Source organism: Lemur catta, chromosome 11 (assembly GCF_020740605.2).
Source record: "Lemur catta isolate mLemCat1 chromosome 11, mLemCat1.pri, whole genome shotgun sequence".
In the NCBI taxonomy this organism is placed as follows: domain Eukaryota; kingdom Metazoa; phylum Chordata; class Mammalia; order Primates; family Lemuridae; genus Lemur; species Lemur catta.
Window position 1 is genome coordinate 84,361,208 of NC_059138.1, and position 17,121 is coordinate 84,378,328.

The 17,121-nt window shown below is 39.1% G+C and overlaps 2 protein-coding genes across 2 annotated transcripts in view; one reads left to right on the forward strand and one right to left on the reverse strand.

Annotated features, from left to right (window-relative positions):
- Positions 1–2,823: 2,823 nt before the first annotated feature.
- Positions 2,824–4,981, reverse strand: LOC123647357 (M-phase specific PLK1 interacting protein). Its single transcript, XM_045564751.1, has 2 exons — positions 4,372–4,981; positions 2,824–3,329 (listed from the first exon to the last, which is right to left on the reverse strand). The coding sequence occupies exons 1-2, from the start codon at positions 4,708–4,710 to the stop codon at positions 3,129–3,131; spliced, it is 540 nt and encodes a 179-aa protein (XP_045420707.1). The 5' UTR covers positions 4,711–4,981; the 3' UTR covers positions 2,824–3,128.
- Positions 4,982–5,162: 181 nt separating this feature from the next.
- SUGCT (succinyl-CoA:glutarate-CoA transferase) overlaps positions 5,163–17,121 on the forward strand; it is a 699,594-nt gene continuing 687,635 nt past the window's right edge. The window contains 1 exon segment of the mRNA XM_045564447.1: positions 5,163–5,288. Within this exon segment, the coding sequence (XP_045420403.1) occupies positions 5,189–5,288 (100 nt within the window). The 5' untranslated portion in view covers positions 5,163–5,188.

Sequence of the window (17,121 nt, forward strand, 5' to 3'; positions counted from 1 at the left end):
GAAGTTATAATTTTAGTATGCCAGAAGTAAATATGGAACTTTTAACTTCTTCCTCTTTGAAATCATGCAAATTATGCTACTGAGACAGGAATTAAGACACATTCATCAGGTTGTCATTGAGAATGGCAGAAATATAAAGCTTGCTTCACAGCAGATTCACCAAAATTAATCATGCATTTATACCTTTAATGTTCTAATTCTTAGAAGAGGCAAAGAGCCTTACCATTTACTTGTTGCCTAAAAATGAGGTGCCTTTCCCTTCATGTTATTTTCATGCTCTTTGCTTTCCTTTTACATAATTCACCCACAGGAGAAATGGTTTTTTGAATAGTCAGGAGACAAAAAAGGCAAGGGCATTAAACAAACACTGTCATCATTGTTTTCTCCCAACTTGATGATACACCTGAATTTTGAACATCTCCACATGGGCCAATATAATCCATTTCTAATGCCACACTTCACCCATAATGAAAATACATTAACTGCTATCATACTCCCTTAATTAGGACAGTCATAAAAGTCTGCTCAGGTTCAAAGGGAAGGGATGTAACTCCACATCTTGATGGAGTAGTGGCAAGGTTCTGGAAGAGTCTGTGAGACTTGATATATCGTTGGGGTCATTTTTAGAAAATACAACTTGCCAAAAGTTTCTTTTGTAAAATGGGAGAAGGGCGAGTATGAAAAGGCAGAAGGGAAAAGGAGAATTGGCATGATCCTTTGATCAAGGACATGTTCTTAGGTAGATCAACATTAACAAAGAATTCATATAGGAATCAAGGATCTAAGTTTATATCCCTTTAGAACTACACATGCCTGCAGGTCCCTAGGAAAGCTGAATACTCCTTGGAGTATGGATCCCTTGTGTGAAGACTCTACTATTGATTATACTCCTGGTCTTTAATTATCTTGAGTTTTTAAGATGTATAGTTAACTATAAATTTTTCAAAAAAGTTATTCAGCATTTCTTTGGAGGTAAAAAGTGTATTCTGGAACACTAAAAAACAATCACTTTCCATTTTAAAGAATCAATTCCTTTCATTCAGTTAAACAAAAACAGAATAACAGAAACAAACCAGACTATTAATGCCACAAGAATTTTGATAACTGAATATACTACCAATAGTTTATGTGCCTTTCCTGAGGACAAAAAATATTTTCTCTTTAAAGTCAGAAAAAGCTAGACCTCTGGAAGTAGATGCTGGTAAGATTAGCAAGAAAGAAATTTTACCTTTGTTTTGTATTATATACTTATAGTGAAATAAAATGTACATAAACCATTAGAAGAGTTGAAATTTGACTGTCCTTCAAATATGATATGAATACATTGGCACAAAATCCTAACTTCCTTTTTCATCTTTGCCAATAACCCAGTGATCTCTAAGAGATGGCTTAATAATTACTTCCAAGTGCTATTTCCTAAAGATATTTTCATCATACATCATGACCTCAACAGATCTGGAAAGACAAGATGTTAGGGAAAAAGGGCTTTTCTGTTAAAACACTGGGGAAAAATTACTAAGTTATCTTTTATATACAGGAGAGTTGGCAGAGCAATACAGTAGTTATAATCAAAATTTCCAGTATTCACTCATCAAATATTTATTAAGTACCTACTATTTTGCAGGCACTACTCTAAAAACTGTTAAGACATAGGGGTAAATAAGACAGAGAGTCATAGCTATCACTTATTGAGTGCTTACTATGTGCCAGGCCCTGGCCTATGAGTTTCACACATATAAACCCATTTAATCCTCAAACACAATACCTCTATGACACAGGTACTATTAATTTCCTCATTTTACATATGAGAAAATTGAGGCATAGAGAAGTGAACTTGCCCAGGTACTGATTGGTAGAAACAGAATTTCCAAAACCCTAGCTGTCATGGAGCTTTTGTTAATCTCAAATCCTTCCATTCTTATTTTCTTCTTTGCTTCTGTGAGAGATTGAATGAATAGACAGAACTGGGTATGGCTCAAAGAGGTGGTGTGACCATTTCATTTTTAAGTATTTCTGAAAATGTTGAAACAAAATTTTAACTAGCTCTATCTTACTTCTGTGATCTCAAGATACCTAGAGTTTGCATTGTATAAGACTTCTGTTTACATAGTTGGTGAAAAAATTCTTTCATATTTTTCTCCATTACTGTAGGTATATATACATATCATCCCTTCCTTTGGAAAACCATTTTTCTATTCCAGGTAAGCCTAGTGAGGCTAAAGATCACAGAACTCTGTCTCATTATAGGAAGTGGGTTTATAATTCAAGCTAATTAGGTCTCATTGCTTGGGTCACAGTTAATTGGTTCAAGAATACAAAAACATGATCTAAGTATGGTCAATCTGTCTTCTCTGGGATTGATGGAGTTGAGAGATGTCCTTTTGGTAATGGAAGTGATTTGAGACTGCTGGTTGCCATCTTCTTTGGCCTCAAGAGAAAATGACTTCACAATGCTGAGAGATAAAGAGTAGAGAAATTCAGACAGAACACTTTGTTCTAGCTATTCATGGTCTATCCCTGCCTTTTCCAGTTAAATGAGCATAAACTTATGCTTAAGTGGGTTTCTGGGACTTCAAGTTTTAATGTGTTTTTACAGAAGTATTAGATAAAATATGCACGTAGACAATAGTTATAATGAATATCAATTATATCTTTCCGTTAGATGAACAAATATAGAACCGTCTACCACTCAAAATAGTTTATCTATTTCATTTTCAAAACTAGTTTGCAAAACATGTCCCTATGACTTCTAAGTGATTACAAAACATTATTTTAATAGTTCTGCTTTTTTTTATCATACCACAAAACCACAATATAGCTAGAAAGACAAAATGTTTTATTTTAAAACATTAGAAAAACATTAAAAGACAAATGTCCATTACATAACAAGGAATGTTAAATATATGGAAACTGTAAATCTTCAAAATGTGATAGGCACTTCCAGAGAGCTAAATACTGCAAAAACTACCTTCTTCTCTAATTAATCAATAATACTTGATATGATAAAAAAATACCAAAAAGACCCTAATTATTCAATCAAAGTCATCATCTTTGGGTTCAACTTATTAATACAAGTTTTGTCCAAGATGTTCCTGACACATGAAGCTTCCAGTTGAATTTCAGAAATGTTAACAAAAGTATCTTCCTTTTTTGCCTGTGAATGTTTGAGTATTGCTGTATTGTTGGCTTATATCCACTACAGATACTGGTTCTAGGCCAGCCCAAGGGTCTTCAAGCATTGAAGGCTTGAAATAACTTTCCAACTCATTAGACATTCTTTTTTCTCTACCACGCCCTGATCCAAATGGTGTAGATGTCCTTGGAGAACCCTTTAGAAAAAAAACCATCAGTTAAAAAAACATTTAGGAGAGATAACTGGTACTTTTTCCTTTAACTAAAGGCTAGTGGGATCACATTCCTGGTTAAAAGTTGTGACTTGAACCTAAATATGCTCAACTGCAAAGTCCCTGGTTCCTTTAATCTAGTGTTTTTGTTTTTTAAAGAGTATTTAAATCAATTTAGTATACTTAGTTATTAATAATTCCATGACCATTGTCATCACAAATACTTTTAGGATTCTAATGTAGTAACTTTGCAGTTATTAAATATACGTGGTGATGAAATCAAGTAGTGGTGAAATAAATTTGTATTCAATTTTCTCTTGACATTTCCACTTTTTTCAGGAGAAAAATTTTAAAGTTTCTATATCTTATGAAAATTTTCCGCACTCCTTAGCTCCAGGCTAAAAGGCAGTAGTGTTGGAGAATACACAAAGTTGGAAAACCATCGAGCAGATCGAAGTCGTAAACCACAGCAATCCTAGACACACCAGAAATACTCCCTGTCTCTTGTATTCACTGTCACTGAGAGAAATGGGAAGCTTCTACTACCACCTGATTTTCCCTTGTGAGAACCTGGAGCAGAAACCAATGTAGCTCGTAAAAAAGATAAAGGCAAGAAGAAAAAGGTGATAACTGTAGAAAGATGGCACCAGCCTTTAACCTAGGTAAGTGCTATCCTGGGGATTCATTCACTTTTTTCCCCTCTCAGAGCCCAGGGGCTCAGAATAATTTACTGAGACAAATTGGCAAGGCCTCTGGCAAAGAAGAGGAAATGGAGAATTAGAAAAATCTGTGAGTGGCAGTGCACTGGTTAAAAGCTCTAGAATAGAACATATGGTTCCGGCACTTTTTTAGGCTAATCTTCAGAAAGTTACTTAACTTCTCTAAGCCTCAGTTTACTCGTCTGCAAAACAGGGCTAGCAATAGTATCTCACCTCATAGAGGATTAAACAAGATAATCCACGTAAAGGGAATATTAGTACCATGCCTGCCATACAGTAAGAGCTCGGCAAACGCTGGCTATTATTACCTGGGGGTAGGTCTGCTGCTGCCCTGGGGAGTAGCCGAAATGCTGCTGGGACCCCGCGGGGGACTTGGAGTAGCAGCCAGGGTAGCCGCCAGGGGACGGAGACCCGAATCGGCCCCCCGGGAAGCTGCCGCTGTGTCTCGGAGAGTGGCTGCTCCCGTAGGGCCTAGACCGGGGCCCGTACGGCGGCGTGTGGTGCGGACTCCCGTACCCGTCCCGAGGGGAGGGCGGCCGTGGTCCGCCTCCGCCTGGGGTACCCCGGAAGCTGTTCCCGCTACCCCAACCTCCTACACCCGGGCCGGGGCAAGGAGGAGTCGGGGGCCGAAAATTCTGTCGCTGCATAGCAGGAGCCGGAGGCGAAGTCAAAGGACTCAATGCCGCGTTCTCCCACCGGAACTGTTACCGACTGACCCTTCGTAAAGAACTGGTAGTCCTTTATCAAAACAGTCCTCCGGCGGCCGGCGCCGTAGGGCACATTGGTTCCGGCGTCACAAATGTTCCGCAAGGAGCGGCGGAATAAATGGGTTACTGGATTAGGTAGAGAGATTGAGTGGGTTTAAGTGAAGGAAGGAAGAAGAAAAAGGATAAAGGAAAGGTCGAGGACGACCTCAGCAACGACCTTTCCAGTCTGGCGGGCCTGGATCGGACGGAAAAGCGAGACGTCGGCCTTTCGGGTGACGTGACCCTGGGATCGTTCCGCCCCGCCCATCGGGGGGCGGGGCGGGATCTGAGGTGTCCGCGGGCTCCCCTAGTGGCTGCGGGCGGCGCCGCGCGGGCTTTACCCTGCACACCCGGACCGAGACTAGCTGACAGGCGCGCGATGCTGGCGACGCTGGCGAGGGTGGCGGCTCTGCGGAGAACCGGCCTCCTCTCCGGCCGGGGTGGCGGGAGGGGGCTGTGGACAAGCCACCCGCAGTCAGGTACCCTCCGAGATTCGGTCTGCGTGGCGAAAGGGAGCCCAGCCCCAGCTTTCCTCGTGGGGGCACCCTGAGGCGAGCGCCGCGCTTTCGTGAAGTCTGCTGTCCTCGTACTCGCCCTTTGGCCTTTCCCGCCTCCCCGTCCCTTCCCTCCGTGGCCCTGTTGCCGGCCTCTCCCTGGGTCTTCAGCGGCCCGGGGGTCGCCCTGCCCGGCGCCGGGGCCAAGGGCTCTCCGCTGCGGGCTCCGGCCCCTGCACGGTCGCACTGGGTTCGCGCCTGGCCTCCCTCCTTTACCCCTACCCTCTCGTCTCGCAAGTTTAAATAACTTCAAAAACGTTCGCCAGCCGCATTTCAGAAAGGATTTTAGCCTGCTGCTTCGAACAATTTGGGGAAGAAGGCTACGCTGGCAAATGCCGGACTTTACCCCCTTCCTTGCAGTTCTTGTTAAATGGAAGCAGGTTAGGGAGGAGGTTAGGAAGCAGAGATGCGGATTTTCAAAAGAGCAAAATGTGGCCAAAACTCTTAAAATCCTGATTGTTTTACAAACTTTTAGTCATAAAAAGAAGTGTGATAGTTCAAGAATGATGACACCTCGTAATGAAACATGCCTGTCCCAGAATTTTATTTAGAGGATGAAATTTAGATTTACTGCAGTTCTACAGAACTCTATTTACTCCCTCAGAATTTGGGAATGGTAATCCACTGTGACTCTTGAAATCAACTTGTAGGATACAGAATCCTAAAGAACTTTAGGACTCATGAAATCATAGCCTAATGGGTAGCCTGGATGTATGCTTTTCATTCAGTCTGTGTACCCTCTTGTAGCTGCTACTCCTCACTGTGTCTCTTTGACATGTTATGTGACATGCCAACCTGAAGAGTGTGGTATCTTCTCAGCTTTTATCCTCCTTGATGAACGGAGAGAAAAACACACAGGGCTTTTTTTTTTGGTTTATTTTGGGGGAATTTATTCGCCATGTTTCTTTAGTCCTGTAGACACAAGCTGTAGAGTTCATCAAGGCAGGATAATGCCCTCAAGGTTTAGTGATACTATTAAGGCCTGAAGGCCCACTTTATTATAATGTATACAGTAGTTCAGCCCAGGCCAAAAATTCACTTTTCTGGACGTTGTCTTTGGTGCTTAATTTAATGCCTGGTAATTGGCCACTCAAATATGTATTGAATGAAAGAATGGCTCATATAATCATATATAGGTCAGTGATTTTCACCTTTTAGATCAAGCAGTTGATTTGGGGGAGAGTGGAGAAGGGTGAGGGTGACGGGGACCAAAATTACCTTTATTTTTAAAAATATTTTATTTGTTTATTTTTTAGAGACAGGGTCTCACTCTGTTGTCCAGGCTGGAGTGCAGTGGTGTGATCATAGCTCACTCTAACCTCAAACTCCTGGCCTCAAGTGATGCTCCCACCTCAGGCTCCTAAAGTGCTGAGATTACGAGCATTAAGCCACTGTGCCAGGCCTTAATTTTTTTTAAAACTGGCAAAGGAGATGCATAATTGGGTATTAGCCTGCTGAGTAAAGTACTGTAAATTGTCTTTTTACTTGACTTACACTCCCAGAATGTGCTTCCCTGTAGTTATGTCTCACTACTTTCTACACATATGAACTGGCATTAGAAATGGGGGAGGGGAAGAAATACAGTGGACAGTTTTTGACAGGTGGATTATGCCTGACTGTGTGCCTCTCATCACATTTACATGTATAGATGAAGAGTGATGGAGAGAGAATTCTTAACAGTTATATGAAAACTCCAGATTCCACTTGGATCACTTTACAGACTAGGCACTTTCCTTTTTATAGATGAGAAATTGGTCAAGAGAAGTTAACTTACTTGCTTAAATTCACATAATAAGCAAAGGGAGCCAGAACTCAGTCTTCCTGAATCTCTGGCATTTTTTCCGTAGGAAATATGAATTCACAATCAGCCCATCCTTTAGCAAACATCAATAAGCATGTAAAATTTTAAAAGTGGTACTGTGTAGCTTAGATTTTATATTTAGGGATTAGTAGATATAGCCTTAAATATTGCATTTTTATAAATGTAGGTAGGGTCTTCCTAGGCTAGAGCCTGGGAATTGCAGTCTCACTATCTGAACTGGTGGCCCTGTGGTCCCCAAACATCTACTTATATTGAATTTATTTGTATGATTGTGAGTTCAGGGGAAGAGAGATGAGGGGAAAGGGAAGAAATTTTATGTTGGGTTACATGGAGGTAGAAAAGTAAAGAAGTGGGATGATGAATGTGAGTGTATGGTGGCTGTCCTATGAACTAAGGGCAAAGGGCACATCTTATTTTCCTGAGCAGTATACGTATAGTTCCCATAAAAAGAGAACTGCAGCCCTGTTTAGGGAGGACCAGCATTAGAAGACAGGATCCTGGATAAGGCAGTACCTTCATGAAAGATGCTATCAGTGGCCAGGGCCTGTCTTCAACGACACTGCATACAGAAGACATCACAGACAGAATATCAAACATTCTGGGCACCCATGGGCCTCTTGAGGAGCCTCTGGAATAACTGGTTAATTTTTTGGTGGCATGTGTTTTAGAAGCTCTACATTAATGCAAGTAAGGATACCAAGCCAAGGAAATTTAAGTATAAATATAAATGGGACCTTTTCTGTTTTGTGAACAAAAGTTCTCTGAAAACGAATTTCGAGGAAGGAGACCTCATTCCATTGAACAGTTTGCAGACCAGGGAGATGAAGGTGTGTTCCAGAGAACAAAGGGAGGGATGGGATTTTACAGCAAAAGTTCCCACCCACGTCAATCCAGTCTGTTTATGCAAATGAAGGATTAGAACTTGTGTAGTTCTGATTTGTTGATGCAGTTGAGTTTGATTGGTCCATATAGCTGAGCTCTGATTGGCTGAGGCAGATGAGCTCTGATTGGTTCAGGTAAGCTCTGAAAGTCTCAAAGTAAAAAAGGTCTGCATTTTGAGGGCACTCAGAGTACATGTGTGACCTCTGATCAGCAAATGGCCCTTGGTTCTATTTTATATTTAGGCCACTCAGGATCTATTTTGAAGGACTGATTCCTTCAGGTTCACATTTCTTCAGTTTCTATAAAGCTGAGAATTTTTATTCATTTAGGTTACCTAAGATTTTTTGGTGTTTCTTTCTTCAGTGGATATCAAAGTTTTGTGGTTGTTTTATAGAGCCTTGGTCTTCAAAAACCACACATAGAAGCCCCCTATATATAAGAGCAGAAGACCTGTGTTTGAAGAATGAATTGGGGTCCCAGAACCATACTCACTTTGTACCCCTACTTTTACCTCCCTTCCACAGAGGCTTCTGGGGCTCCTCTGAGGAATTCCCAAGGCTCTGCAGAAAGGATTTGAAAGCCACTATTTAGGTAGGTGTCAGTTATTAATCAATGCTACAAATAGAATTACTTTGGTTAGTTTTACTATGTGTTATTAAGAAGTAAATATTTCATGTTTCTGTATGGTCAGGGCTTTCTAAGCAAAGAAAACTGTAATAGAACCTGGGTTAAAGAACAACTCTTGGAAGTTAAAAGATGACTGAATAGAGAACTTCGTGGAGCTATGTGTCTGTGAGCCTTGGAGACATTCTGAGGATTATAAACCCAGTGATGCTTATCTTATCTTTCCCTAGAGACATTTATTTCCATTCCAAAGTATAAGAATCCAAGGACCTTCCTCTTTTTTTCCCCAAGGAGAATTTGCTTACCTTAGGTAGTTTGCTTTCTCTCCCTTTCTCAGAGGAAGGTGGCAGCTGGGCAGTTACTCTGTACAAACTTCTAGATTCAAAATTTCGGGATTCCCCTGTGATTCGAACCCTGTAATGTTCAAGCCTAATCAACTGGTTCTCATTGCTTCGTGTATGGATGGAGTCTGAGGTGTGGGGAAACGGTGCATTTCTTGATGTAAATACTAGTAACTCTGATCTCTGCTGCAGAAACCTTGTGTTTACTTTCAGGCTACAAATGAGTAAATACAGAGATTAAAAACTTACGTGTTTTTCATGTAAAACACTTCTTAGGAGAACATATCTAATGATTTCTATGTACAGAAATGATTGTATGTATACTTCAAGCGTAAGCTTTACCTTAATATTTCTTGAAACATTTTAGATTTATCTCAGTTTCCCTGAGGTATCTGTTGTTAGCTGTTTCATGTTGAAGTAAATGCATCTATAGAATGTGATTAGCTCACTCATTGATAGGGTTAAGCTGCATTGAACACAGTAGATAATTTCACCATCATTTAAGCAACTGTATCACTGAAAAAGCAAAATTTAGAAGCAACTTGTTTTCAAGAGTTTCTGAGAGTTAAATTCCACTGCTTCACTAAAATTTTATCTTCATTTCTAAACATGCCTGGTAGTCAAGCACAGGTGAAATGTCTTATACATGTTTACTTCTTTGTAGACTAATATTCTTTACCCAGGTAAACAAGTATTAACACAAGTATTAACTCACACTTATAAAAGTATTTTCACTGAAAATAATAAAATTACTGACAGATTACTTTTGTATGGAGAAAAATATAAGAGAGCATGAATATTGTTTTCCAGACACAAAGACTAAAAGTTTGCTTTAAAATGAGTAAATAAAGTTTTAATGCCATTAGAATTTGCATCTTTGTACTTTTCTTTTGGAGACAGTCTCGCTCTTTTTGCCCTGGCTAGAGTGCCGTGGCGTCAGCCTAGCTCACAGAAACCTTAAACTCTTGGGCTTAAGCAATCCTTCTGCCTCAGCCTCCCAAGTAGCTGGGACTACAGGCATGCGCCACCATGCCCAGCTAATTTTTTCTATATATTTTTAGTTGTCCAGCTAATTTCTTTCCATTTTTTTAGTAGAGACGGGGGTCTCACTCTTGCTCAGGCTGGTCTCGAACTCCTGACCTCAAGCGATCCTCCTGCCTCGGCCTCCCAGAGTGCTAGGATTACAGGCGTGAGCCACCACGCCCGGCCTGTACTTTTCCAATTATAAAAATGATATATACTTTTTGTAGAAAATGTGAAATGTTTAGGAAAATAGAAGTCAAGGAAAAATATCAATCTCTTATCCACGAAGCAATTATTTAATGTTTAAATAAGAAAAAACAAGCCCAGGTGTGTTGGCTCATGCCTGTAATCCTAGGGTTTTGGGAGGCCCTGGGTGGGAGGATCACTTGAGGCCAGGAGATTGAGATCAGCCTGGACAACTTAGTGAGACCCTGTCTGTAAAAAAAAAAAAAAAATTAAGCCAGGCATGGTGGTGTGTTCCTACAGTCCCAGCTACAGCTACTCAGGAGTCTGAGGCAAGAGGATCTCTTGAGCCTAGAAGTTGGAGGTTACAGTGGGTTATGATTACATTACTGCAGTCTAGCCTGGGTAACAAAGTGAGACCCTTTTTTTTTTTTTTTAAAGAAAATGGGAAAACCAACTATGAATGAATAATTATATAATCTGGAGTTGGTTGGGAACACATGATGCCTGAGGAGAACAGAGTTAATGTAGCAGGCCTCAGGTTGCTATCTTTAGAAGGACCATCTTACAAGTTTGGACTTTGGTTGCTATCTGGAAATTTGACCTTTCTTCTGGGAGTCTGGAATTTTGGTACATGGGAAGGAGACAGTGCTTATGTGAATAGGCTTCAATAAAAACCTTGGATTCTGAGTCTCTAATAGACCTCTGTGGGCAGAAACATTGCACATGTTTGTATGTTTTTTTGTTGCTGGGAAAGAAGCATGCTTGGTGCGGCCTTCCGTGAGAGGGAGAGTATATAAGAAGCCTGTACATGGGTTTTTCCAGTCTCTGCCTGTGTTTTTTCCCCTTGTGGATCCTGTCATATTGTCATTTTGCTGTAATAAACCTTAGCTGTGAAAACAACCACATGCTGAGTCCTGTGAATCCTTCTAGCAAATAACTGAAAGTATGGTCTTGGGAAACGCTAAAACGATACCAAGGCAGAAACCATAAAAGTGATTTTTTTGAAAGAACAAAATTCTAAAACAATTTTGAAGAGCAAAGAGTAGATAGCGAAAATTAATTTTACTAAATATGACTGATAAAAAGGTTAATATTCTTACTATATAAGTAATCCATATAAATCAATAAGAAAAAGATAAATGTGCATGTAGAAATATAGACCAACAGCAAGAATAATTTATAAGTGGAAATATGAAAAAAGTATTAATAGATATAAAAAATGTTCAATTTCAGAAGTCATTAAATGCAAATTAAAATGACAATGACATGCAAATTTTTAACTTTCAAATATGCATCAAATAACCAAGTAAACAGAAAAACCTCGCAAAACCAAAGATTATGTTCAGGGTTATGGAAGATGACTATTTTCATACATTGCTCTGGTACTGTTACACATAACCTGTCTGGTGGACAATGTGATATTATGTATTAAAGGTTTTAAAGAGTTTGTAATGTGAACATGGCTAAGCCACCTTGAGGTCTGCCTGTGTCCTTGGAAACAAGCTTCTTGTTTCCATCTTGTTTCCACCTTTTCCATCTCCCAAAACTCTAAAAGTCTTTTTTTTTTTTTTTTGAGACAGAGTCTCACTTTGTTGCCCCAGCTAGAGTGCCGTTGCGTCTGCCTAGCTCACAGCAACCTCAAACTCCTTGGCTTAAGCAATCCTCCTGCCTCAGCCTCCCAAGTAGCTGGGACTATAGGCATGCGCCACCATGCCCAGCTAATTTTTTCTATATATGTTTTTAGTTGGCCAGATAATTTATTTCTATTTTTAGTAGAGACGGGGTCTCGCTCAGGCTGGTCTCGAACTCCTGACCTCGAGCAATCCACCCGCCGTGGCCTCCCAGAGGGCTAGGATTACAGGTGTGAGCCACCGCGCCTGGCCCTCTAAAAGCCTTAAAGAATAATTTTTACCTTTACTTGAAGAGAAGTCTCTGGAAGTATTCCATAGATCTTTACACAGAAAGCATCCTAAATTTCTTTCCAGACTCCTCTCCTGGTCTTCAGAGTTACTCATTAGGAGCTGTTAAATACAAATCAAATCGTAAAACATAATCTCTCTTACATATATATTCACCCCCATACTTCTTCCAAGCTGCTAGTTAAATATCTGCAGTGTTCTGTGAAATAGGGCTCAATATATTTTTTGTGTTAGGAAGCTTCTCTCATTCAGTCTAACACTGTAGTATCCCACTGCCCTCCACACACATTTTCTTCTTTGCTGAGATAATTTCCCTCAAGTACCTATGAAAATGTTTCGTGAATCTAGAATGGGCACTATTTTGCCAATTGTCCCCTAGAAAGGGATACCTTTTTCTAATTTGCACAAAGTTCTTCCCTTTGGTCAGTCTTCTACAAGAGGAGAACCACATCACCAACATTGAGAAGTTCAAGGGGTCTCTTGGGTTTGTGAACATTTTTAAAATAAATTATTTATTTATTTATTTTAAATTTTAAAACATTTTTTATCACCTGGGAAGTGTTAAAAAGAACATTTTTAATTCAATATTTCAGTAATTCAGTACAGAATATTCAGTAGTTTGTAGCTACCATTTTCCCCACCAGTTTCTTGTTCAACTACTTCTGATCCCCTGGATGACTAACTTCAGAATGGCCCATTGAAGAAGCCTGAGCACCTAAGGAGAATTTTTTTTCTGTGGCTTGGCTTTTGTTTATGAATTCTATAACTGTAAATTGATTTACAAAGTCTATAAATTGGTACTGTTTTCCACCTTTCCACATACCAATCCATAGTAGTGGTCTATCTCCTAAATGACTTGAAAAACAATTCTTTGCATATTTTAAGTTGATATCTAAAAGTTTTCATCACATAAGTAAATTTTATACTGTGAACTGAGAGTAAGATCTGGCACATGTGGGGAATATGCTTTCTTTTGCATAGTCGGAGAAGGCTTATTGTGAAGGAAGGCTTATTTATAGGCTGATCAGTTGCAGGAAAGAATATATACGGAAGTTGAAGACCTGGAAATTGATTTCTTTAAAATGATTCATGCATCCCTTAGGAAAGTCTTCATATAACCATCCTAGTTTGAAGATTGCTCCTAAAGGGATGATGGAACAGCCTAGCCTGAAATGAACTTCCTAGTTGTTGGCTTGGATACTGTGAACTCACTCAGAACTCACTCTGCCTCTGATGCTTGACATCTTTATTGGTCAGGATGGGCTAAGTTGTGCTGCAGTACAAATTAGTCCACAACCTCAGTGGTTCAATACAATAAAAATATTTTTCTTACATATGTAGCAACACTTTTGAAATTTGTAGCTTCCATGGGATCTGGAGGATTTCCTGGGCTGTTTTTAAGGATCAGGGCTAGAGTTGGCTTTTATTATTTTGTCCTGTGTTTCACTGGCCAGATCCTAGTCATTTGACCCCAACCTAACTGCAAGAGATGGTGGGAAATGAGGAGCAAAGGCATTTGGGATTAGCCGTGACTTGTAGTAATAGTTTGGCTATGGCATGTTTTGACTGTGACTCAAAAGCCCTTTTTGTACCATACTTCCTGCAAATTTATCAAGTTTTCATTAAAGTAGTAGTATTCAACAGTTCCAAAACCTACTTGATTCCAAATCCCATAGTAATAGCAAAGTTTTTACAGGGTAAGAAGCAGTTCTTAAGAAATTAGTTGTCAATAGAGGTTGAATTATGAATTATCCATCTAACCATTGTCCTCTGGTTGTCCCTAAACAGTATAATTGCCTTGTAACTTTAGAATTACTTTCACACTACCTTTTGGGGTTTATAATAGGATTTCAAAAACCATAATAACTAGTAACTGGTTAACTTGCACTTCTTTGCAAAGAGAATTTTTTTCCCCCCCAGAGACAGGGTCTGACTCTGTTGGCTGGCTAGAGTGCAGTGGTGTCATCATAGCTCACTGCAACCTCAAACTCCTTGGCTCAAGTGATCCTCCTGCCTCAGCTTCCCAAAGTGCTGGGATTACAGGCGTGAACCACTGTGCTTGGCTTGCAATGAGAATCTAATAGGGTGGCATACTTCGTGGAAAGCCTTCATCTCTATTAAGTGGGACCAATGTACTCTGAGACTCAACTGAGTATTGCATCTTAGATCTAAAGTACTGAGTGGTAGCCCCCAAAACATTAAAGGATAAAAGCAAGTTATGTTATATCTAGCACATGATTAGATTTTTTGAACAAAAATAGTACATCTATCTATCTACCCATCTATCTACTTATCTCTGAAAGTATTTACACCAAAACACTAGGAATTATTGGCTTTAAATGATTCAAAAATGAGTGATTTTAATTTTGTTGATTTTCTTTATCAGCATTTTCTTAATATTTTGTACTATTTGTTTATGTAAAGAGAAAACATAGAAATTAATTGCAAAAATTGAAGATTTTTTTGTTTTCATCGTGCCTCTTTCATCTACTTTCTTAATGTAACAAGGGCTTCAGAAAATTAATATTAATTAATTAAATTGCAAGGTGAATTCCTATTTTATTAATATTTTTTATTATACATAAATTTAAATATCTGATACTGAAGATCCATGTCTCTTCTACACCCAGAGATTTTAGAGAACGAAAACTAGTTAAAAATTCTCATTTCAACATGATTATTTTGTGAATGATTGTGTTAGAAAGAAATGAAGTGGATGATGACAAGAGAATAATTAATCTGTAATTATGTCAATATTTACACTCATGGATTTCCATGAAGAACAGAATTGAAACGTCCTTGAGTCCATGAAGATTTTTTTAGCCTTCTTTTCCACAAACCTTGTTTCTTATTTTCTACAAACCTAGAAATTGAAAACAATTATTGCTTGGTGACCCCAAATTTATAATTTCCCTGAAATGTCTTCTACTGGATACTAATTTTCCAGGTACCCTATCTTCCTAAAATTACCTGTCAAACTAGGTTATTAGGAACAGAGCTGCTTCTGTGACTTCTAAGGTGGGCTAGAAAGAAAACATCATGCTAATTATTATAGAAAAAGTGTCAGCAGATCAAGAAAGCATGTTTTGAAGAGATGTCCATCTTCTGCTTTCTCACTCACAAGTTCTGATAGTTAAGTTCTCCATAAAATATCAAGCTAGCAAATCCTTTTGGTGTATATCGTATGTTTTATTTGATATTGATATTTGACCAGTTTGTTTGTGACTTGGGGTTTTTTTGGTTTCAGTAGTTAGCTAATACGGGTGGGGAGGGATGCCATGATTACTGTCACACAGATGAACTACTTGTGTGGGCATCTGTCAATTATCCCTGCTCTGGTGCTGCTCAAGTTTATTTGTGTCGTGGAAACCCTAGGGCCAAGTACCAGGGGAGTCCTACCAAGCAGCTCTGGCAAGCACAGAATTGATGGCAGCTTCATTATAATTATACTTCTTTGCATGGTTGCCCAGCTGTATCATCATAATAGCTTTCCATACTAGAGGCCAAAAAGACAGATATACAAGCTGCTCAATATATTTCAACAAATTATGTTACAATTGATGCTTTTCCAACTGTTTTTCCCCTTGTAATCATCCCCTACTCCCAACCAGCCTATCAGTTTTTTCACAAATAGGCTCTGGTTTTCCTTTTTAAACATAGCGTATTGAGACCATATTTTTTCTGTTCCTTAAAATAATCATGTGTCCATCTTTTTTGGTTTTCACAGCTGGATTTTAAGTTATTTGCTTTAGTAGGTGGTGTGACTGTATAATACATATGTGATAATGATAGTAATAATAATTGCAAACTTTTAGTGAGCATTTACTACATGCCAGGAAGTGTACCAAACACTTTACGTACATTTCATTTAAACCTTGCAAACCTTGCAAAATGTACCAAACACTTTACATTTAACATTTCATTTAAACCTTGCAAACTCTAGGAGATAGATGCTTCAGATGAGGAAAGGGAAGGTCAGAGAAGTGAAGTTACCTTGCCCAGTGTTACTTGGGTATTAAATAGTAGAGCAGGAACTTGTTATTTTTTTAAATTATTTATTTTATTTTCAGAGCACAGAATTTGAGCAGACTGAATCCTGGCAGTCTGATTTCAGAGTTCATGCACTTAACTGTTTAAAACTCATTCATTGATTTTGACTTAAATATTTCTCTAGAAGTCCTTTCTGAGTGTCTTTTCAGATAATAAAAGTAAAAACGTATTCCCTGATGGTAAATGAACCCAATTTAAAAGTTTTTGCTTCAAGGCCGGGCGCGGTGGCTCACGCCTGTAATCCTAGCACTCTGGGAGGCCGAGGCGGGTGGATCGCTCGAGGTCAGGAGTTCGAGACCAGCCTGAGCGAGACCCCGTCTCTACTAAAAATAGAAAGAAATTATCTGGCCAACTAAAAAAATATATATAGAAAAAATTAGCCGGGCATGGTGGCACATGCTTGTAGTCCCAGCTACTCGGGAGGCTGAGGCAGTGGGATCGCTTAAGCCCAGGAGTTTGAGGTTGCTGTGAGCTAGGCTGATGCCACGGCACTCACTCTAGCCCGGGCAACAAAGTGAGACTCTGTCTCAAAAAAAAAAAAAAAAAGTTTTTGCTTCATTAAATGGCCAACTATTACATGAAAAGATGTTCAACATCATTAGTCATCAGTAAAATGCAAATTAAAAACACAATGAAAAACCAATATACACCCATTAGAATGGCTAACATTAAAAAGATTAACAATTCCTATGTTTCAAGAATGTGGAACATCTGGAATTCTTACACAGTGTTGTACAACCATTTTAGAAATCTGTTTAACAGTTTCTTAAAAAGTTATACATATACTTACCTTAGTCATTCCATTAGATATTTACTCAAGAAAAATGAAGACATGTTCTTACAAAGATTTGTACATGAATATTCATAGCAGCTTGATTCAATGTAGCCTAAAAAGCAACTCACTGTCTGTC